The sequence below is a fragment of the Littorina saxatilis genome, linkage group LG3 (genome assembly GCF_037325665.1).
Source record: "Littorina saxatilis isolate snail1 linkage group LG3, US_GU_Lsax_2.0, whole genome shotgun sequence".
Classification (NCBI taxonomy): Eukaryota; Metazoa; Mollusca; class Gastropoda; order Littorinimorpha; family Littorinidae; genus Littorina; species Littorina saxatilis.
The window spans coordinates 66,678,178-66,700,677 of NC_090247.1; the positions used below are offsets into that span (position 1 = coordinate 66,678,178).

General features: G+C 41.3%; 2 protein-coding genes and 1 long non-coding RNA gene across 3 annotated transcripts in view; 2 read left to right on the forward strand and 1 right to left on the reverse strand.

Moving 5' to 3' along the window:
* Positions 1–8,353, reverse strand: part of LOC138963034 (snake venom 5'-nucleotidase-like) — a 17,554-nt gene extending 9,201 nt beyond the window's left edge. Inside the window, exons 1-4 of the mRNA XM_070335025.1 lie at positions 8,178–8,353; positions 3,785–3,981; positions 2,776–2,935; positions 1,195–1,408 (exon numbers count right to left, since the gene is read on the reverse strand). Coding sequence (XP_070191126.1) covers positions 1,195–1,408; positions 2,776–2,935; positions 3,785–3,978 — 568 coding nt within the window. The 5' untranslated portion in view covers positions 3,979–3,981; positions 8,178–8,353. The remainder of the gene's footprint in view (positions 1–1,194; positions 1,409–2,775; positions 2,936–3,784; positions 3,982–8,177) is intronic.
* Positions 1–22,500, forward strand: part of LOC138963037 (uncharacterized) — a 72,246-nt gene that overhangs the window by 24,297 nt on the left and 25,449 nt on the right. The gene's annotated exons all lie outside the window — the stretch shown is intronic.
* The window catches only part of LOC138960968 (5'-nucleotidase-like), a 22,263-nt gene continuing 17,784 nt past the window's right edge, over positions 18,022–22,500 (forward strand). Inside the window, exons 1-4 of the mRNA XM_070332594.1 lie at positions 18,022–18,191; positions 19,340–19,499; positions 21,434–21,647; positions 22,330–22,500. The exon at positions 22,330–22,500 is cut by the window's right edge and continues 12 nt beyond it. Of these exons, the coding sequence (XP_070188695.1) occupies positions 18,085–18,191; positions 19,340–19,499; positions 21,434–21,647; positions 22,330–22,500 (652 nt within the window). The 5' untranslated portion in view covers positions 18,022–18,084. The remainder of the gene's footprint in view (positions 18,192–19,339; positions 19,500–21,433; positions 21,648–22,329) is intronic.

Consider the following 22,500-nt stretch of genomic DNA (forward strand, 5'->3'; position numbering starts at 1 on the left):
CAAACATATCATATCTATATGTTTTTGGAATCAGGAACCAACAAGAAATAAGATGAAATTGTTTTAAATCGATTTCGGAAATTTAATTTTGATCATAATTTTTATGTTATTAATTTTCAGAGCTTGTTTTTAATCCGAATATAACATATTTATATGTTTTTGGAATCAGAACATGATGAAGAATAAAATAAAAGTAATTTTGGATCGTTTTATAAAAAAATTATTTTAATTACAATTTTCAGATTTTTAATGACCAAATTAATTAATTAATTGTTAAGCCTACATGCTGAAATGCAATACCGAAGTCCGGCCTTCGTCGAAGATTGCTTGGCCAAAATTTCAATCAATTTGATTGAAAAATGAAGGTGTGACAGTGCCGCCTCAACTTTTACAAGCCGGATATGACGTCATAAAAGACATTTATCGAAAAAATAAAAAAGCCATCTGGGGATATCATACCCAGAAACTCTCATGTAAAATTTCATAAAGATCGGTCAAGTAGTTTACTCTGAATCGCTCTACACACACACACACGCACACACACACACACACACACACACACGCACACACACACACACACACACACACACACACACACACACACACACACATACATACACCAAGGCTGTTTGGTGCTGACTCCGCAACACTCATGGATTTCAACGGTTCTACATGAAGGAATAAAAGTCAAGGCAGTTTGGTGCTGATTGCGAAACACTCATGAATTTCAACGGTTCTACATGAAGGAATAAAAGTTAATGTAGTTGGACACTGAAATGGTCATGCATGATCCTGAGCATTCATTTCGTAAACTGGATTTACACGTTCAAGGGACATAACTAAACGGCGGACTGTTACAGCAGAATGTTAATGACAAACGACACCGACTAAGCAATCCAAGACGTCTCTTCTTGACCCTCTCTTCCAAAGAGAAACCTCTGACGTCAAAAGCAAGAAGTCGTCAAAACGCGAATGATGGCGTCACGTAACAAAGAATCTGTCATTTCTTCTACATGTCTCCCGAGGAACTGAAAAAGACCTTTGTCTCGGTGGTTTCGTCATACAAGCAGTAAACAAACTAAAATTAAAAAAAAACTCAAAAGGTCACTGCCAGACATGTCTCGGTATCGTATATATTTCATTAAAAAAAAAGCACATAATAATAAGAAAAGAAGAAATATTTGATCCACTCACGAGGATAAGAGATACGGGGGGCGTCTTCCGTAGTGTAGCCGATGATTCCCACCTTGCGGCCTGCGAAAGTCCACTCCACCGTCTCTTTGATCAGCCCCGTGACGTCAGGCTCCAATGACGTGTCAATGTTGGCGCTCACCACGTTGAAGTTGACGGCTTTGAGGAAGGAAACGAGACCTGCGATTCCTCTGTCAAACTCGTGGTTTCCAAGTGCCTGTGTGTAGAAAATATATTTACTGTACGACACACACACCCGATTGCTTGATTTTTACCTGTGATTAAAGGCACAGTAAGCCTCCCGTAAACCATCACAGAGCTCCCCGAGCGTCTACATATAGTACAAGCATACTTCCATTTGAACGCTCACTGAACAGGAACATCCTGGCTGCTTTCTGTCGAGCGTGAGAAATTTTCAAAGAATTTATTTTCGTGGACTTGGTCCTCTACAACAATGGCGCCTCGTTTTGGTGCTGGACGGCTGTTATGAATACCGGAAATCACGCCCGGACAGTAAGCCTCCCGTAAACCATCACAGATACTTTCAGGCTTATACACACAGCACAAACACCCTTCCATTTGAACGCTCACCAAACGGGAACATCCTATAGGTGCCCTACGTAAAGAGCGAGCAATTTTTAAAGAATTAATTTTGCAGATTGTCTCGAACACTTTTTGGACCCATACTGAACTCAGGTCAAACATGAGTTACTTCCCTTCGGGTCTCATTCTATCGATGTAAACTGGCGATAGCCGTGAATCGATGATTATCAAAATGTTTTTGGACCGTGGTGCGTTTTTGCGCTAGACCTAACTTTTAAAATCTAAATAAGAAATTGACAGCTTGTTACACAAACATTCTTTAATCATAAAAGAATTCTTTTTTCATCAAGACAAAATCAGTACAATTCGAAGTTGTGAAAGTTTGAAAAAAGAAAAGCCCGAAAGCAGGGTCACGCAAGGGTCGTAGCAGACGACGGTTTATGCATATCGCCGTTCCTCTCAACAGTCAAAAGCCATCGCTAGAGTTCTTGTGAACCACAGCCGTTTGTTTCGTGCATAAAAACGTGCTATTGTAAATAAGCTCACATCGAGTCGCATTCAAATGACTAATTGACGACTACATTTTGAAAAAGGGAAACTGGATCACACGGGTTCACGATGGCTCAGGGGTAAGATAAACCACCCAAAAAATAAATTCTTTGAAAATTGTTCGCTCTTTACGGAGGGCACCTAGGATGTTCTCAATCGGTGAGTGTTTAAATGAAAGGGTGTTTGTACTGTGTGTAAAAGCCTGACCGTATCTGTGATGGTTTACGGGAGGCTTACTGTGCCTTTAAGCTCTTACCTTCGCAGCGGTATACACTAGGCAGGAGCTGAAGCCTGTCCCCTTACGATCATGCAATTTGTACACTTGGTTCTAAAAATAAACAGACACACATTAATACAGAAACACACTGCTCACTGACCCCAACCCCCAGTTACGAAAAAAAAAGAGAAAACAACAACAACAACAACAACAACAACAACAACAAACTGAAGCATGAAAAGGGCTCTAAAATTGGACTATTCAACTGTCCCTACCATGACGTCATAGCCGGCCCAGTTCATGAAATGTGACGTAATGTTGCCGCCATACTTGTAGAAGTAGGGCGTGCCCTGGTACTGGTCACCGCCGTCCAGGAAGAGAGTGTTTTTGTTCAGCTTGCGAAGCGATTTCACCTTGCTAACGATTCGAGCATAACTGAAAAACAAGCTGTGTTTATTCGACTTTTGTTTCACCTTCACGCTCTTCTTCCACCCTCTCTACTATGGAACACCAAATAGGCCATGTCCCCGCGGAATTCCGGCCGAGCAAAATTGCGTACAGATCTGTCTAAAATCTGTATCATTCTGTTTAATTAACATTCTGCCGGTAGGAAAATGTCTTCTTCAAGCACCTATGATACATGGGTCTTGGCAATGATCGCATTCACGTCTTGCACCATTAACAGCGCAACATCCATTGCTATTTGTAATCCTGCGTTTTGAAGAATTTGAGTGATCGCCCTTGATTTCAAAGCATTTATATATATGACTATGAGTGTCCGGTAAATTCCCATTCCATGTTTTTAGTGAGTAGAGAATAGCTCAAAAGTCCGGGCGGAATTCCGGGCGGAATTGCGCGAGGACAATAAAAGTTCGGTCGGAGTTTCCGACCAATCAACGACGAGAATAGCTCGAAAGTCCGCGCGGACGGAATTCCGCGGGGACATGGCTTATCTGGCGTTCCATATTTTTCTGCCTCTCAAACAGGCAAAGGCACACACACACACACACACACACACACACGTGCGCGCGAGCAAGCAAGCAAGCAAGCAAGCAAGCACGCACACACGCGCAAGCACAGATAAAGACTCAGACACAGACACAAACTTCACAAGTACAATAACAAACAAACTAACAACAAAAAGGTCCACAAAGCATGACTTTTACTCAAAAGTATTTTTTTTTTTTAATGCTAGTGTTTCGTTTCAGAACTGAGAAAGTCTATGCATTGGTCTAATCCGAGTCTAAAATATTTATTATTTGCATATTGTTCGTTTTGACGTACCCTCCAAAGCATTTCTCGCCTTTGCTGCTGTCACAAGCCTGGTCAAACTGGTTGAACTCTTCATAATGTGCATGCACGTCGTTGGTATGAAGAATAGTCAGTGTGAACTCGCCGGCGAAGCACCCAGGAAGTGTCATCGTCATCTTCATCACGATCATCATCATCATCATCATCAACATTGCAAAAGGCGGCATGCACTGAAATCACACACACGGTCTTTGTAAATTCTTCATTATAATTATAACATTGCACGCCCGCACGCACACACACAATCACAGACAAAAACAAGTCGCGTGAGGCAAAATAACAACATTTAGTCAAGCTGTCGAACTCACAGAATGAAACTGAACGCACTGCATTTTTTCACCAAGACCGCATACTCGTAGTTTCGTCAGTCCACCGCTCGTGGCAAAGGCAGTAAAATCGACAAGCCAGAATAGTGCGGTAATGGTCGCGCTGAGCAGGATAACACGCTTTTCTGTATCTATTCTTTTTACATTTAGTCAAGTTTTGACTAAATGTTTTAACATAGAGGGGGGAATCGAGACGAGGGTCGTGGTGTATGTGTGTGTGTGTGTGTGTGTGTGTGTGTGTGTGTGTGTGTGTGCGTGTGTATGTGTGTGTGTGTCTGTGTGTGTGTGTAGAGCGATTCAGACTAAACTACTGGGCCGATCTTTATGAAATTTGACATGAGAGTTTCTGGGTATGATATCCCCGGACGTTTTTTTCTTTTTTTCGATAAATACCTTTGATGACGTCATATCCGGCTTTTTGTAAAAGTTGAGGCAGCACTGTCACACCCTCATTTTTCAATTAAATTGATTGAAATTTTTGTAAAGCAATCTTCGACAAAGGCTGGACTTCGGTATTGCATTTCAGCTTGGTGGCTTAAAGGCATATGTACTCGATGACTATACACGCTAATTGCTTTACCAACAGCTGGAGACATGCTAAATTAAGTTCCCTGCAAAATATTGTGGTCTAGGACCCCTTCAATGTTGAGATATGTTAATTTTCATTTTGATCTGGATCGTCCTATTTATAGATTTGGCAACACATGTAACGTTGATGCAAGGGAGCTAACACCGCGGCTTTGTTGACATCCTCACTTTTTCAGAGGCTAGAACAAGCTGTAATGCATGTATTATGGTCCGCGCATGGTGACATATCGTCATTATATGGTCTTATGGTGCGTTTGACATCGATTATGGGCAAACTACACTTTGTAAACACGGGAGCGCGTACATATGCCTTTAAAAACTAATGAGTGAGTTTGGTCATTAAAAATCGGAAACTTCTAATTAAAATTATTTTTTATCAAACGATCCAAAAACAATTTCATCTTATTCTTCGTCATTTTCTGATTCCAAAAACATATCCATATGTTATATTTGGATTAAAAACAAGCTCTGAAAATTAAAAATATAAAAATTATGATCAAAATTAAATTTCCGAAATTGTTTTAAAAACTATTTCATCTGATTCCATGTCGGTTCCTGATTCCAAAAACATATAGATATGATATGTTTGGATTAAAAACACGCTCAGAAAGTTAAAACGAAGAGAGGTACAGTAAAGCACAGCGCAATCGCTACCGCGCCAAACAGGCTCGTCACTTTCACTGCCTTTTGCACTAGCAGCGGACTACGTTCAGTTTCATTCTGTGAGTTACACAGCTGGACTAAATGTAGTAATTTCGCCTTACGCGACTTGTTAGTGAACTGAGTTTGTTTTTAATCCAAACATATCATATCTATATGTTTTTGGAATCAAGGACCGTCAAGGAATAAGATGAAATTGTTTCTAAATCGATTTCGAACAATTAATTTTAATCATAATTTTCATACTTTTAATTTTCAGAGCTTGTTTGTAATCCAAATATAACATATGTATATGTATTTGGAATCAGAAAATGACGAAGAATAAGATGACATTGTTTTTGGATCGTTTAAAAAAAAAATTAACGACAAGTTTCCGATTTTTAATGAACAAATTCATAAATTACTTTTTAAGCCACCAAGCTGAAATGCAAACCAAAGTCCGGCCTTCGTCGAAGATTGCTTTGCCACAATGTCAATCAATTTGATTGAAAAATGAGGGTGTGACAGTGCCGCCTCAACTTTTACAAAAAGCCGGATATGACGTCAGTGGTGGTCTGGGTGGCCGAGTGGTAACGCACTTGCGCTCGGAAGCGAGAGGTTGCGTGTTCAGGCCTGGGTCAGGCCGCAATTTTCTCCCCCCTTTCCTAACCTAGGTGGTGGGTTCAAGTGCTAGTCTTTCGGATGAGACGAAAAACCGAGGTCCCTTCGTGTACACTACATTGGGGTGTGCACGTTAAAGATCCCACGATTGACAAAAGGGTCTTTCCTGGCAAAATTGTATAGGCATAGATAAAAATGTCCACCAAATACCCGTGTGACTTGAAATAAGGTGTAAACAAATTCCATCTCACACGGCATAAAGTCTCAGGGCTTGGAAACATGAATACACGCATGCAGGAAAAAAAAAAAAAAGGGGGTAGCGCCGTATACTGTATGGCAGCTCGCTTTCCCCAGGGAGAAAGCAGCCCGAATTTCTGTGAGGTTACCCTCATGGACTATATAAAATCTTATCCTTATCTTATCCTTATCTTATCAAAGGTTTTTATCAACAACAATTTTAAAAAAAGTCCGGGGATATCATTCCCAGGAACTCTCATGTCAAATTTCATAAAGATCGGTCCAGTAGTTTAGTCTGAATCGCTCTACACACACACACACACACACACACACACACACACAGATATACACACACACACACACACACACACACACCACGACCCTCGTCTCGATTCCCCCTCTATGTTAAAACATTTAGTCAAAACTTGACTAAATGTAAATAAGTCGCGTAAGGCGAAAATACAACATTTAGTCAAGCTCAGTCAAACTCACAGAATGAAACTGAACGCATTGCATTGTTTCCGCAAGACCGTACACTCGTAGCATCGTCTGTCCACCGCTCGTGGCAAAGGCAGTGACATTAACAATCCAGAGAAGCGCGGTTGCGGTTGCGGTTGCGCTGAGGAGGATAGCACGCTTTTCTATATCTCTATTCTTATTAACTCTCTGAACGTGTTTTTAATCCAAACATATCATATATATATGTTTTTGGAATCAGGAACGGACAAGGAATAAGATGAAATTGTTTTTAAATCGATATCGGAAATTTAATTTTAATCATAATTTTTATAGTTTTAATTTTCAGAGCTTGTTTTTAATACGACTATAACATATTTATATGTTTTTGGAATCAGAAAATGATGAAGAATACGATAAACGTAATTTTGGATCGTTTTATAAAAAAAAATGTTAATTACAATTTTCAGAATTTTATAATTTTAATGACCAAAGTCATTAATTCATTTTTAAGCCTCCAAGCTGAAATGCAATACCAAAGTCCGGCCTTTCTCGAAGATTGCTTGGCCAAAATTTCAATCAATTTTATTGAAAAATGAGGGTGTGACAGTGCCGCCTCAACTTTTACAAAATGCCGGATATGACGTCATCAAAGACATTTATCGAAAAAATAAAAAAATAAAAACTTGACTAAATGTAAAAAAAAAGAGAGAGAGAGAGAGAGAGAGAGAGAGAGATTGACAGACAGACAGACAGACAGAGACAGACAGACACACATACACACGGAGACACACACACACACACACACACACACACACACACACACACACACACACACACACACAGGTGTGTGGTTTACGCGTGCTAAATAGCCATTCAAGTTATCTGTAAGTTTCACTGAATGTTGTTGAATGCTATTGCGAATGTGTTTCATCAGTTTGCATGGCATGGTTGTATTACTATTAGAGACAAGATGTCATCGTTCTGTGAACTTCCTTGGAGGCGTAGTGGCCCTTTTATTTTCAAATTCGGTGGACTATAACATTTTTTAATCATGTTTTTTAATTTTCTGACGTCTTCAGATGTTTTGATCGGGATATACTGTATGCCATATTGTAAAGTATTTTTTTTAAATACAAGCAGTTAGAACCCGACTTCGCACGGGTTTTCGCCAATATATAACTATCACATGGGAGTTTTCAAAATTCATTCAACAATGACGTGTAAAAAAACCTGGAAAAATAACCCCCAAAACAAACTTGTGAGGTTTGGAGGGAGGGAGTTATCTCCCTCGTTGATTGTCATACTGACAGTTTCAGGACTTTGATTTTAAAAGTCTAAGTCTTTATGTCAGAAGAAACCCTTGTTGACATGTGCTCCCCACGTGGAGTGTCAGAAAATCAAATTCCTGCTAACATGGTTTATATGGCAAGAGCAATGATAATGTTCTGGAATGTTGCCCTTTCGACGACTCATAGAAGACTATAAACACACTATACCTTTTAAGTGATCGACAAGAACGTTGAATCCTAATTTCTGCTTCGATGAATGCCGAAGTAAAAAGCAGAAACACAAAATCCAAAGCAAGTACGTCATAGTGAAGTGTGTCGTTGCCAGTGACGTCACTTAACATTGTTCTATTCACGACTTGCTGCAGGGTTTGAAACTGTGTTAATAGTGGCCGCCATTATTAGTCTTGGCTATTCCTTCACTTCGTAAAATGATCCGACAACGATCAATGCACAGCGTAGTGGCGATTGCGAACAAGTTCCATAACTCTTATCTTCCGGGCCTTACCTCTCCCTTTTTTCATCATCCCGAAAAAAATGAGTTTGCTTTTCCCTCGTGTCCTTCCTCTTTATCTTTTGCTCCAGTGTCATTATGACGTCAAACCTACAATAACGTCACGTAACACGTCAAAGAAAGCTCGTGTTTTATGTCGAAGACATTCCATTTGTAAATATCATGGACCCGGCCAGGGGCTAGCGAGGACGTGAACGTGATGTTCTTGTTGCATTATTCATAATGCTGGGTCGCCCAAAACAAATAACGGTTTTGGGTGTGACGAAAAAAAGAACAGGGCCGGAGTGCTATGTAAATTATGAGCAATTCTTATAAATCCATTTAAAAATTATGACACTACCAGACTGTTTCCGCATATTGAGCCAGAATTTTTTGTTATGGCAAATCGATGTTGCAGTTCCGGAGCAAATTATCAAAATTTCTTTGCGAATCTGCGTTCAAACGTGTTTTTCCCATAATATAACAATGCACAGCTCGAAAATATGGCCAAGAACAAATGTACGGTACTTCTAAGAAAGAAGAATAACAACATTGAGGGCCCCAAAGGGTTTAAAATCGTGATCGTGATTGGCGTTTTTTGACTTTTCTGTGACCGTGATTGCCGAAATTTCCATTTCTGTGATCGTGATGGGACTTTGCCCGTGATCCGTGATGACAAAAAAATCAAGTCTCGTGATCGTGATCGTCATTTGTTTTCGTGATCGTGATGGGCATTATTGCAAAGCATTTTATTTTCAACGTACATTTTTCACAGCTGTATCACTCTATGATCCTCTATTCGTCAAGGAGCCAATCCCGATTGAAGGGAAGCAACAACACATTCAGAAATATGATTTTGACAGAGATCCAATCAGAAGGCAAATTGCAAAAGTCTGCCAAACTTCATCCAATGGAAGGGCTTCGTGCAAAAGTTTTGAGTGCATTCAGTCAAATTCGAATTCGAAGATCAAAAATGGCGTGCAGCGGTACTGTCATCGAACTTCTGTTATATTTTGTGGATTCAAGACAGACCAAAGCAGGCGGCGAGAATGCCTTCCTTCTGCGGGTCGGTCTTTCCGAAGACGAAATATCAAGGTATGTTGATCTATGTTGCTCTATGACTGTTCTGAATGAAGGCAAAGATCTTGAAATTTGTTCAAGGTCTTTGAGTTTGAGTGAGATCATTGACATTGTCGACATTGCCACGTCCGGCTGTCACTCGCTCAGTGTGACCTCGACTGGCTCGAGATCGAGTCTGCGTGTAGCCAAAACCGAAACTAGAAATGTGTTTTTTCATCCCAGCAACGTGGATACGCTTGGCATAGATTCTAATTGTCGCTTCTTTGCATTAAGCTTGGATTTATTTTAGCGCCTGTAAACTTTACTATCAACAATGGGTTAAATTCAGTAACAATGGCGGGGAGACGTGTCAGTTTGGGTCATTTGATCCTCATGTCAAAGACGATCAAAGTCATGTTCGTTGGGGATTTTGTCAGGCATGCTACTTTTCCGGTAATTGCCAGAAATCCGATAAAGCCGTTTTCAAAATCCGGTAAAGTCAAATTTATTCCGATGAAGTTGAAAAATTTCCGCAAAAAAGATCCGTGTGAATATCGCGCAACGCGACCGGGCGCCGGTCTGAATGAAGCCAGCGCACAGTTGTGTTGTTTTCACCAGTTTGGAGGTGTGCTGAATGGTGGTGGAGGGAGGCTAAAATGGGATTTTTAACAAGATCACAACACTATTACAGCCCTGAAAATGATGCCCAGAATGCACCAGATTGCACAGATTTTAACCGTTTTTAGAAAAAAAATTCGGGGGGGGGGGGGCATGCCCCCGGACCCTCTCGTTCACATCGGCCCTGAAGACTACTTCAACCATCCTCTCGTTCACCTCGGCCGTGAACACCACTTCAACCATCCTCTCGTGCACCTCTGCCCTGAAGACCACTTCAACCTTCCTCTCGTTCACCTCGGCCATGAAGACCACTTCAACCATCCTCTCGTGCACCTCGGCCCTGAAGACCACTTCAACCATCCTCTCGTGCACCTCGGCCCTGAAGACCACTTCAACCATCCTCTCGTTCACCTCGGCCCTGAAGACCACTTCAACCATCCTCTCGTTCACCTCGGCCCTGAAGACCACTTCAACCATCCTCTCGTTCACCTCGGCCCTGAAGACCACTTCAACCATCCTCTCGTGCACCTCGGCCCTGAAGACCACTTCAACCATCCTCTCGTTCACCTCGGCCCTGAAGACCGCTTCAACCTTCCTCTCGTGCACCTCGGTCCTGAAGACCACTTCAACCATCCTCTCGTTCACCTCGGCCCTGAAAACCACTTCAACCATCCTCTCGTTCACCTCGGCCCTGAAGACCGCTTCAACCTTCCTCTCGTGCACCTCGGTCCTGAAGACCACTTCAACCATCCTCTCGTGCACTTCGGCCCTGAAGACCACTTCAACCATCCTCTCCTGCACCTCGGCCCTGAAGACCACTTCAACCATCCTCTCGTGTCCAGTTTGTCCTCGTTGCTCTTCACTGTCACTTTGTTCACAACCATTAACACATGCTCCAAATTCCTGCTCAAATCCTTCATGATAAACATAGCATGATAAGTTGCTTGTTGCAGAAAACATTATGGTTTCACAACTTTACTGAGGGGGAAAAGAACGTGGCCAATGAGAATCTGACGTGATATCACACGCACACACACGCGAGCGCAAAAGTTTTTGTTGTTTTTTTGTTGTTGAGACACTCAACTTGAATATTACCAAGGGACCGGTGTACGGAATTCAGTTTTATCCTACATACGTGAGAGAGACACCCGTGAGATAATAATCGTTCAAATCACACGTGTGTATATCATGTAAATGAGGTCATGTGAAGCAAGTCTGGCAGGGACCTGTGTTTCCACAGCTTATGATGCCAAAGTCACCGAGACAAACGTCATTATAGAAACTAAAATTGCGCTCGCTAATTACCCTCTTTAGAACTAACACGTCACGCCACACTTTCAGAGTGACGTTTCTTTGCTTTGACGTAATAAATTGCACGAGGCTTTAGAAGAGATCGAGGTTCCAAAACAAGCGTCTTCAATTTAGCTGCCTCGACTGCAAGACATTTTCAGTAAAATACACGTAAGTAAAGTATGTAGGATAAACAGAATACTACATGGCTTGTTGTATCGTACCAGATTTACACTCGTTGCTTTTCCAAATAGTGAACAGCTCGCTTTCGCTCGCAGTTCAATATTTAAAAAAACAACTCGTGTAAATCTGGTACGACACAGCAAGCCATGTAGGGGAAGGGCTCCTAATATGGACCGGCTCCTAATATGGACCACCACCAACTAACGGCGCTAGAGCGCTCAAAAAAGTTTATTCGCTGTATTCACCCTCTTTGGATAACTTGCACATGTCAAAACAGTTGCAGAAACACAAATCTCAAAACCGTTAGGCTTTTTCTCTGTTTTCACTTTTGGCAGCGTTCACTCTAAATTTGCCGCCTAAAACGGACTCGTTTCTGTCTACAGCCAAAGCTTTTATCAAACAGAAATGGCTATATATGACAGCTAAAACCTTATTTGTTACATTTTAGCCGTGTTGACCCCGAGTTTCTACTGCAAACAAAAAATAATAGCAAAATCTCAAAGTATGTGCGAGTCCCCTAATATGGACCACCTTCAACAAATCGAAGAAAATAAAAGCTAAAGGCTATTTTCATTAATTCATTAAGAAGCTTAATTGCTGGTAATAACCTATAACTAGCCCTCGAGATTTAAAAAAAAATGCAACGAAAAGTCTTCTTTTCGTGGAAGTTGATAATTTCACTTATTTTCACTCTGTTTTTGATAAGCTTCTTTAGTTTCCTGGTGTGCTTCAAATAATGCTCTCATCAACCCGAAACAGATAAATCTAGAGCATATTTTAATTAGGCTGACTTGTACACTAATTTGTATCATGTTATTTTGAAATATAGGGGGCTTTTTACAGTGATTCGTGAAGGCCGCTTCACTGGTCCATATTAGGCGCCCAGGCTCCTAATATGGACCCTTTGTGATTTTTTCTGTATTTAATTTTTGCTGAATGTGTATCAAAGCTATTTTACTCTAATTAGGCCTAACGGTTCACCTAAGAAAGAAGGACTACCAAACACAAAATGAAACTTCTTTGCACGAAAACAAGCTAGTTATCAGCAATAAACAACAAGTCGCGTAAGGCGAAAATACAATATTTAGTCAAGTAGCTGTCGAACTCACAGAATGAAACTGAACGCAATGCCATTTTTCAGCAAGACCGTATACTCGTAGCATCGTCAGTCCACCGCTCATGGTAAAGGCAGTGAAATTGACAAGAAGAGCGGGGTAGTAGTTGCGCTAAGAAGGATAGCACGCTTTTCTGTACCTCTCTTTGTTTTAACTTTCTGAGCGTGTTTTTAATCCAAACATATCATATCTATATGTTTTTGGAATCGGGAACCGACAAGGAATAAGATGAAAGTGTTTTTAAATTGATTTGGACAATTTAATTTTGATAATAATTTTTATATATTTAATTTTCAGAGCTTGTTTTTAATCCGAATATAACATATTTATATGTTTTTGGAATCAGCAAATGATGGAAAATAAGATAAACGTAAATTTGGATCGTTTTATAAATTTTTATTTTTTTTTACAATTTTCAGATTTTTAATGACCAAAGTCATTAATTAATTTTTAAGCCACCAAGCTGAAATGCAATACCGAAGTCCGGGCTTCGTCGAAGATTACTTGACCAAAATTTCCACCAATTTGGTTGAAAAATGAGGGCGTGACAGTGCCGCCTCAACTTTCACAAAAAGCCGGATATGACGTCATCAAAGACATTTATCAAAAAAATGAAAAAAAACGTATGGGGATTTCATACCCAGGAACTCTCATGTCAAATTTCATAAAGATCGGTCCAGTAGTTTAGTCTGAATCGCTCTACACACACACAGACACACACACACACACACGCACACACGCACACACGCACATACACTACGACCCTCGTTTCGATTCCCCCTCGATGTTAAAATATTTAGTCAAAACTTGACTAAATATAAAAAGTGGTCCATATTAGGGGCCCTATAGCTTCTCCTAGTATTCTCTATTTCCCCCTCATTCAGCTGTCTAATTCGGCCTCGTTGATCTTGTATAAACTCCACACTGAAAAGCCCCCCTCCCTTCCATAGTACTGATGATCGATCTCGAGTGAATATCGAATCAGAAGCTGAATGAGGTGGAAAGCTAAATTTCGGTAGACCGGGCGTCGCTCCTACCTGTGCGTACTTTGTATTCAAATAGCAATCCGTTGTCGTCTGCCCGGCAGCATGTATCGCCCTTGCTGATCTCCCTTGCTTGGTGTGCCATCGACTTTTGAACACAGTAGCTATGCACGTGATTTGTGTGATGTGATCTCATGGCAGTTAAAGGGCTGTTCAGTTTTTATATTTAGTCAAGTTTTGACTAAATATTTTAACATCGAGGGGGAATCGAAACGAGGGTCGTGGTGTATGTGCGTGTGTGCGTGTGTGTGTCTGTGTGTGTGTCTGTGTGTGTGTGTGTGTAGAGCGATTCAGACTAAACTACTGGACCGATCTTTATGAAATTTGACATGAGAGTTCCTGGGTATGAAATCCCCGAACGTTTTTTTCATTTTTTTGATAAATGTCTTTGATGACGTCATATCCGGCTTTTCGTGAAAGTTGAGGCGGCACTGTCACGCCCTCATTTTTCAACCAAATTGGTTGAAATTTTGGTCAAGTACTCTTCGACGAAGCCCGGGGTTCGGTATTGCATTTCAGCTTGGTGGCTTAAAAATTAATTAATGACTTTGGTCATTAAAAATCTGAAAATTGTAAAAAAAATTAAAAATTTATAAAACGATCCAAATTTACGTTTATCTTATTCTCCATCATTTGCTGATTCCAAAAACATATCAATATGTTATATTTGGATTAAAAACAAGCTCTGAAAATTAAATATATAAAAATTATTATCAAATTTTTTTTTTCGAAATCAATTTAAAAACACTTTCATCGTATTCCTTGTCGGTTCCTGATTCCAAAAAATATAGATATGATATGTTTGGATTAAAAACACGCTCAGAAAGTTAAAACGAAGAGAGGTACAGAAAAGCGTGCTATCCTTCTTAGCGCAACGAATACCCCGCTCTTCTTGTCAATTCCACGGGCACTGCCTTTGCCACGGGCGGTGGAGTGACGATGCTACGAGTATACGGTCTTGCTGCGTTCAGTTTCATTCTGTGAGTTCGACAGCTACTTGACTAAATATTGTATTTTCGCCTTACGCGACTTGTTCTTCTTCGTGTACTGACACAAGTTGGTTGGAAATAGTGACAATGTATTGACAGTGAGGAGCGCGACTGGAGTACCGATATTAAACCGACGTCATTTGGTCCAAGGGGACAAATTGTGAGTGAAATTATTTGCTCGGCTATCTGTTTTTCTCTGTTGCAAGCCGATTTAGTTTTCGCATGTTTGTTTGTTTCGTTCATGGGCTGAAACTCCCACGGCTTTACGTGAATGGCCGTTTTTACCCCACCATTTAGGCAGCCATACGCCGCTTTCGGGGGAAGTAGTCTTCGCATGTAAAATCTCTTTGTTTCTCCTGTCTCTGTATCTCTGTCTGTGACTCCTGTCTCTCTCTGTCTCTATCTCTCTGTCTCTGTCTCTCGATGTCTCTGTCTCTGTCTCTCTCGTACAGACACAGACACACATCATACACACACACACACACACACACACACACACACACACACATACACACACATACACACACACATACATACCACACATACACACACACACGCACGCACACACACACACACACACACACACACACACACACACACACACACACACAATGTTATACAACATTTTATACAAACAAATGACAAAAAATAACAATCTGTCACTCCAACAACAGGTTGTAACATAATTATGCAGTTAAAAACCACATTCGAACGATAAATAATCGCAATGGTTGAGAACAATCAGACACAACTGAAGGAGAGATTACTGAGGGGATAATGCGTGGGAATCGCTCTGAGCTATGCAATAATTAAGTTGCAAATGAGACAAACCCGTCGTGTGTCAAGACGTGCAATACATGAAAGATGAGTTCCTTCTCGTGCAGAACATTTGTTGGCAGTCTCCCTGAATAATTAAGTTCACTCTCTGTCTCTGCCTCTGTCTCTATCTCTGTCTCTCTCTATCTCTCTCTGTATCTCTCTCTGTCTCTCTATCTCTCTCTGTCTCTCTGTCTGTCTGTCTCTCTCTGTCTCTGTCTCTGTCTCTCTCTCTCTGTATATAATTTTTCCATTATTGTGTGTTTCTGTGCCATGGTTCCTATAGTTTTCGCTGTCGTTGCTGTTGTTGTTGTTGTTTTGATTGGTTTCAATATCATGCATTTACTGTACAATATCGTCCGCCACATTACCCGTTTGTTTCTAAGAGCACATAATTTTATAAGGTTATCTTGTTGTGCTCCTTTATTATTACATACACTCCATGGCTTTGTATTTAGGTAATAACTGAATAAACACTGTGTATTAAAACCAATAGTTCAGTATGAGGTTCGCCGTCTCACTAAATTACATTTCTATTCCCCACGGGGCTACTCCTGCGGATAAATTAAAGAATTATGATCGACAACATCACAACATTTCATGAGACATGTTTGTGTGTGATGACTAAATCGTCGAACTCCAGTAGCTTTTAAGATGCGCGCTAATGGGATATACGCATATCGGCCGAGTAGGCTAAGATACGCGCGCATATGGGATACGACCAACCGAGCTCATATGGACTATGCGCCCAAATCGTCAATCGTCGAAACGCAACCGTATGGGCCATTGAGGTCTAACGAATGACGTCTCACAACGTGCGTGGTCGTCCTTGGCGGTCAAAAAAGCCGCCGCGATCATTGCGCAGACGACACTTCCAGACCGCCCGTATTTTTTGTGCGCATCACGTGCTCCACATAAATCGGCCGGAAACGAAGCAATTGGGAAACCTGGATAGCCAAAATATCTACACTCTAGCTGTTTTTGAAAGCGGATAATCAATTTCTTACTGATTTAAAGCTGACATCTGTGTCCATTTGCGAGAGTAGGTATAAGGCAGCCAGCCAAAGACTACAAACACACACACACACACACACACACACACGTGCTCTCTCTCTCTCTCTCTCTCTCTCTCTCTCTCTCTCTCTCTCTCTCTCTCTCTCTCTGTCGTTCGCTATCGCTCTCCCTCTCTCCCACCCCCTCTCTCTCTTCTCTCTCTCTCTCTCTCTCTCTCTTCTCTCTCTCTCTCTCTCTCTCTTCTCTCTCTCTCTCTCTCTCTCTCTCTCTCTCTCTCTCTCTCTCTCTCTCTCTCTCTCACTTGCATGTTCACCCAGCCAGCCAAATATCACTAATTTTTCCCCGCATGCTCTCCTTTTTACATTTAGTCAAGTTTTGACTAAATGTTTTAACATAGAGGGGGAATCGAGACGAGGGTCGTGGTGTATGTGTGTGTGTCTGTCTGTCTGTGCGTGTGTGTGTGTGTAGAGCGATTCAGACCAAACTACTGGACCGATCTTTATGAAATTTGACATGAGAGTTCCTGGGAATGATATCCCCGGACGTTTTTTTAATTTTTTTCGATAAATACTTTTGATGACGTCATATTCGGTTTTTTGTGAAAGTTGAGGCGGCACTGTCACTCCCTCATTTTTCAATCAAATTGATTGAAATTTTTGTAAAGCAATCTTCGACGAAGGCCGGATTTCGGTATTGCATTTCAGCTTGAACATTGTTGAATCTATATATATATATATCTTTGAAATGTACAGCACTTTTGGGTTTTTATTACCTCTGGACATTACTCAAGTCGGTCAGATCCTGGATACAGTACAAGGTCACGGTGGGGTTGAGTTCGGGTCAGAAATTATCATTTTCTTCAATGTCTAAGGAGCTAATGCAGAAGATGATTTATATGTCATCTTTCCGATTCATATTTAAATACTTACGACGAAGGTAAGTTATATGAACATTTGCTTTTCTCATCCCCCTCCCCCCCTACCTATCTAGGGAATAAAAATAAAATATGTCTTTAGCTCAACTGACGTGTTACAAAAACAACAAAAAGATAGACAGCATCAAAAAAGAAGTGATTGAAACCAGGTATTGAAGCTCGAAAATCGAATGTTTTTTTTTTTCTCTTTTCAATTTTATTGTTTTGTTCAGTGGTAATTCTCGTGCAAAAGTCTGATACCCCATACTCGAGTTTCGTACATTCCGATAGCTTATAAATAAGGGCTTGACGCTTCCTTGTGTTTTTAGTTATCTCTTGAGAAATCCTTGAGCTTACGTAACATTTACGTAACACTTTTCAGTCGAAGACGACGACGATGACGACGACGACGACGACGACGACGATGATGATGATGATGATGATGATGTTGATGATGATGATGATGATGATGATGATGATGATGATGCCGATGATGATGTTTACAGACCATGTGGCTGGCTTTGTCACTAATCTCGGTGACGTCAGTGCTGATTTGCCTTCAAGCTGTTGCCGCTAACGTCACGATGACGTTCCTTCACACCAATGACGTCCACGCGCGGTACGAGCAGTACAACAAGTATGGCAGTTCTTGCACTGAAAGCGACGCCAGCCAAGGACAGTGTTTCGGCGGGTACGTGTGTGTGTGTGTGTGTGGGGGGGGGGGGGGGTTGGTGTGTGTGTGTGGGGGGGGTTCGTATGTGTGTGTGTGGGGGGGGTGGGTGTGTCTGTGTGCGTGCGTGCGAGCGTGCGTGCGTGCGAGCGAGCGTGCGTGTGTGTATGTCCGTCCGAGGTGTGCGCGCATGCGCACTCAAGACACCGTAATGAAAAACAAGTCGCGTAAGGCGAAAATACAACATTTAGTCAAGTAGCTGTCGAACTCACAGAATGAAACTGAACGCAATGCAACGCAGCAAGACCGTATACTCGTAGCATCGTCAGTCCACCGCTCACGGCAAAGGCAGTGAAATTGACAAGAAGAGCGGGGGAGTAGTTGCGCTGAGAAGGATAGCACGCTCTTCTGGACCTCTCTTCGTTTTAACTTTCTGAGCGTGTTTTTAATCCAAACATATTATATCTATATGTTTTTGGAATCAGGAGCCGACAAGGAATAAGGTGAAAGTGTTTTTAAATTGATTTCGACAATTTAATTTTGATAATAATTTTTATATATTTAATTTTCAGAGCTTGTTTTTAATCCAAATATAACATATTTATATGTTTTTGGAATCAGCAAATGATGGAGAATAAGATGAACGTAAATTTGGATCGTTTTATAAAAAGTTTTTTTTTTACAATTTTCAGATATTTAATGACCAAAGTCATTAATTAGTTTTTAAGCCACCAAGCTGAAATGCAATACCGAAGTCCGGGCTTTGTCGAACATTACTTGACCAAAATTTCAACCAATTTGGTTGAAAAATGAGGGCGTGACAGTGCCGCCTCAACTTTCACGAAAAGCCGGATATGACGTCATCAAAGACATTTATCAAAAAAATGAAAAAAATCCTATGGGGATTTCATACCCAGGAACTCTCATGTCAAATTTCATAAAGATCGGTCCAGTGGTTTAGTCTGAATCGCTCTACACACACACACAGACAGACACACACACACACACACACACACACACACGCACGCACATACACCACGACCCTCGTCTCGATTCCCCCCTCTACGTTAAAACATTTAGTCAAAACTTGACTAAATGTAAAAATTAAATGAACAATTAAATGTTTTCAAGAACAAACACAACCAAAAGCTGTATTTGAACTGTTACAGTTACGCACGCTTGGCTGCAGCGATCAAGTCGTTACGTGCGCAGAACCCGGACAGTCTCTTGTTGGACGGGGGTGACCAGTATCAGGGCACGCTCTACTTCTACAAATATGGCGGCAACATTACGTCACACTTCATGAACTGGGTCGGCTATGACGTCATGGTAATTAAAGAAGAACTCTGCTTAATTTGGTTGTTGATAGTTTAGATGAGAATCAACGCGTCAAACAGGACTCGTGAGGTTATTGCGTAAAAGGATCAAAATGTCGTCAAATGTACACTCGTGTTAAGCACCGTATTCAGCAAACATATTGATTTACAAGTCGCGTAAGGCGAAAATACAACATTTAGTCAAGCAGTGTCGAACTCACAGAATGAAACTGAACGCAATGCAATTTTTCAGCAAGACCCTATACTCGTAGCATATCGTCAATCCACCGCTCGTGGCAAAGGCAGTGAAATTGACAAGAAGAGCGGGGTAGTAGTTGCGCTGATAAGGATAGCACGCTTTTCTGTACCTCTGTTCGTTTTAACTTTCTGAGCGTGTTTTTAATCCAAACATATCATATCTATATGTTTTTGGAATCAGAAACCGACAAGGAATAAGATGAAAGTGTTTTTTTCCCGCAGTGGGGCACTGCGGTTATGAAATTAAAAGCCCCTCCTGTTTTTGGAACCGCAGGAGCTTTCTAGTTTGCTGTTAGGTAGATTTTTGGTTCCTCTTTCCTGTCATGCTCTCTTTTTCTTCATGAATTCTTTTCTTTTTTCTGCCTTCTTGCTCATTCACCTGTATTTTTTCCAAAAATCTCTTCTCTTGTCGCTTGTCTCGCGATTCATGTATAGTTTAATCTGTTAGTGTTCTGATGTAAGTCCAGCAGTAGATAGGTTAAGCCTATTTTAACATACTGGAAACTGGTAATCTTCCAGTAGGTATTAATTTAGTTTTACTAAAGCCTGCTGGGACACAAGTAATGGGTTAGTGCATTTGTAAACAGGAATCGCTTGACAAGTGGCCCCCTTCATCCCCCCCTTCCTCGTCCTGCTATGGCTCTGCGAAGTCGGCTGGACGTAAAGCAACAAATAAACAAACAAACAAATGAAAGTGTTTTTAAATTGATTTCGAAAATTTAATTTTGATCATAATTTTTAATATTTTTAATTTTGAGAGCTTGTTTTTAATCCAAATATAACATAATTATATGGGTTTTTTTAATCAGAAAATGATAAAAAATAAGATGAACGTAAATTTGGATCGTTTTATAAAAACATTATTTTTTTTACAATTTTCAGATTTTTAATGACCAAAGTCATTAATTAATTTTTAAGCCACCAAGCTGAAATGTAATACCGAAGTCCGGCCTTCGTCGAAGATTGCTTGGCCAAAATTTCAATCAATTTGATTGAAAAATGAGGGTGTGACAGTGCCGCCTCAACTTTTACAAAAAGCCGGATATGACGTCATCAAAGGTATTTATCGAAAAAAAAAAAAAAAAAATATCCGGGGATATCATATCCAGGAACTCTCATGTAAAGTTTCATAAAGATCAGTCCAGTAGTTTCGTCTGAATCGCTCTACACACACACACGCACAGACACACACACACACACACACACACACACACACACACATACACCACGACCCTCGTCTCGATTCCCCCTCTATGTTAAAACATGTAGTCAAAACTGGACTAAATGTAAAAATGAGGAAGTGTCTGTACAGCGTAACATACAACAAATACACCCCCGCCCCCCTCCCCCAATCAATTTCTCTTCTGATTTTGTTTGCCGATTTTAATGCGGGAACCTTGTTTTGTTTTAATGATATACAATACTGACACATGCACAGCCTGGCAGTGACCTTGTAATTGATTGTCTATATGTTGAAGTCACCGAGATAAACTTTGTTCTAAAAAAATCTTTGTAATCTTGTAGGAATAAACGCAGAAGAAGGGTCATTCACGTAATAACGTCTTTTCGCACTTTGTTTGGCATTTGGCGTGAGAGATTTCACATCGAAAGAGAGGGTCAAAGAAGGCTGTTTAAAAAACAAAATGTAATATTGGATGTCTTTAATACCCTCGCATTTTGTTGTTGCAGACGATAGGAAACCACGAGTTTGACCGAGAGATCGAAGGCTTGGTGTCCTTCCTCAAAGCCGTCAACTTCAGCGTGGTGAGCGCCAACATTGACACGTCATTGGAGCCTGACGTCACGGGGCTGTTTAGAAAGTCTGTGGTGCGGACCGTGGCAGGGAGAAGTGTTGGCATCATTGGCTACACCACGGAAGACACCCCCTTCATCACCAGCTCTGGTGAGTAAGAGAAATTCAAGTTTTATGCCCTCACGGCAAAGCCATTAGGGGCATGTTCCCGGGTTTTATGCGTGTTTGGGTGGTATCAGCCATCTGCACTTATGCCAGAATGACCGAGGTCTTTTACGTGCCACTGTAGTGACACGGGGATGGGACATGGCTACCGTCTCTGGTTTTGCACATAAAGTTGACTCGTGTCTATCCCGGCCCGAATTCGAACCCGCGACTCTAGGATCTCCTGGTGAGTTGGCCATTCCTCGCTTTAATAGACGGTGTTCGGAAATAACTCTGTCGGATTTGTGTGGGCTGTGAAAGAGTGAATACTCTTGCTTTTATTGAGTCAAACTTTCCCACGTGATATTATAGGCCAGTCGCTAGCGAGGGTTGTGTCTGAAAGACGTGGACTTAGAGCAAGTTTAGTAAGCTTGCCTCACAAAAAAGCAAGAATATTCACTCTTTCACAGCACACGCATTTACACACACACACACACACACACACACACACACACACACACACACACACACACACACACACACACACACACACACACACACACACACGCACGCACGCACGCCCGCACAAACACACACACACACACACACACACACACACACACACACACACACACACACACACACCATATCGTTATTCAAACAGAACACCATCAATCTCTTCGTGCAGGTAAGCTGGTGTTCAACAGCGTGACGGACTCAGTGACAGCAGAGGTCCAGCGCCTGCTGCGGAGCGGAACGGAAATCATCATCGCTGTGGGTCACGCCGGCTTCACTGTGGACAAACAGGTGGCCAATATACCCGGGGTGGACATCGTCATCGGGGGTCACAGTAACACCT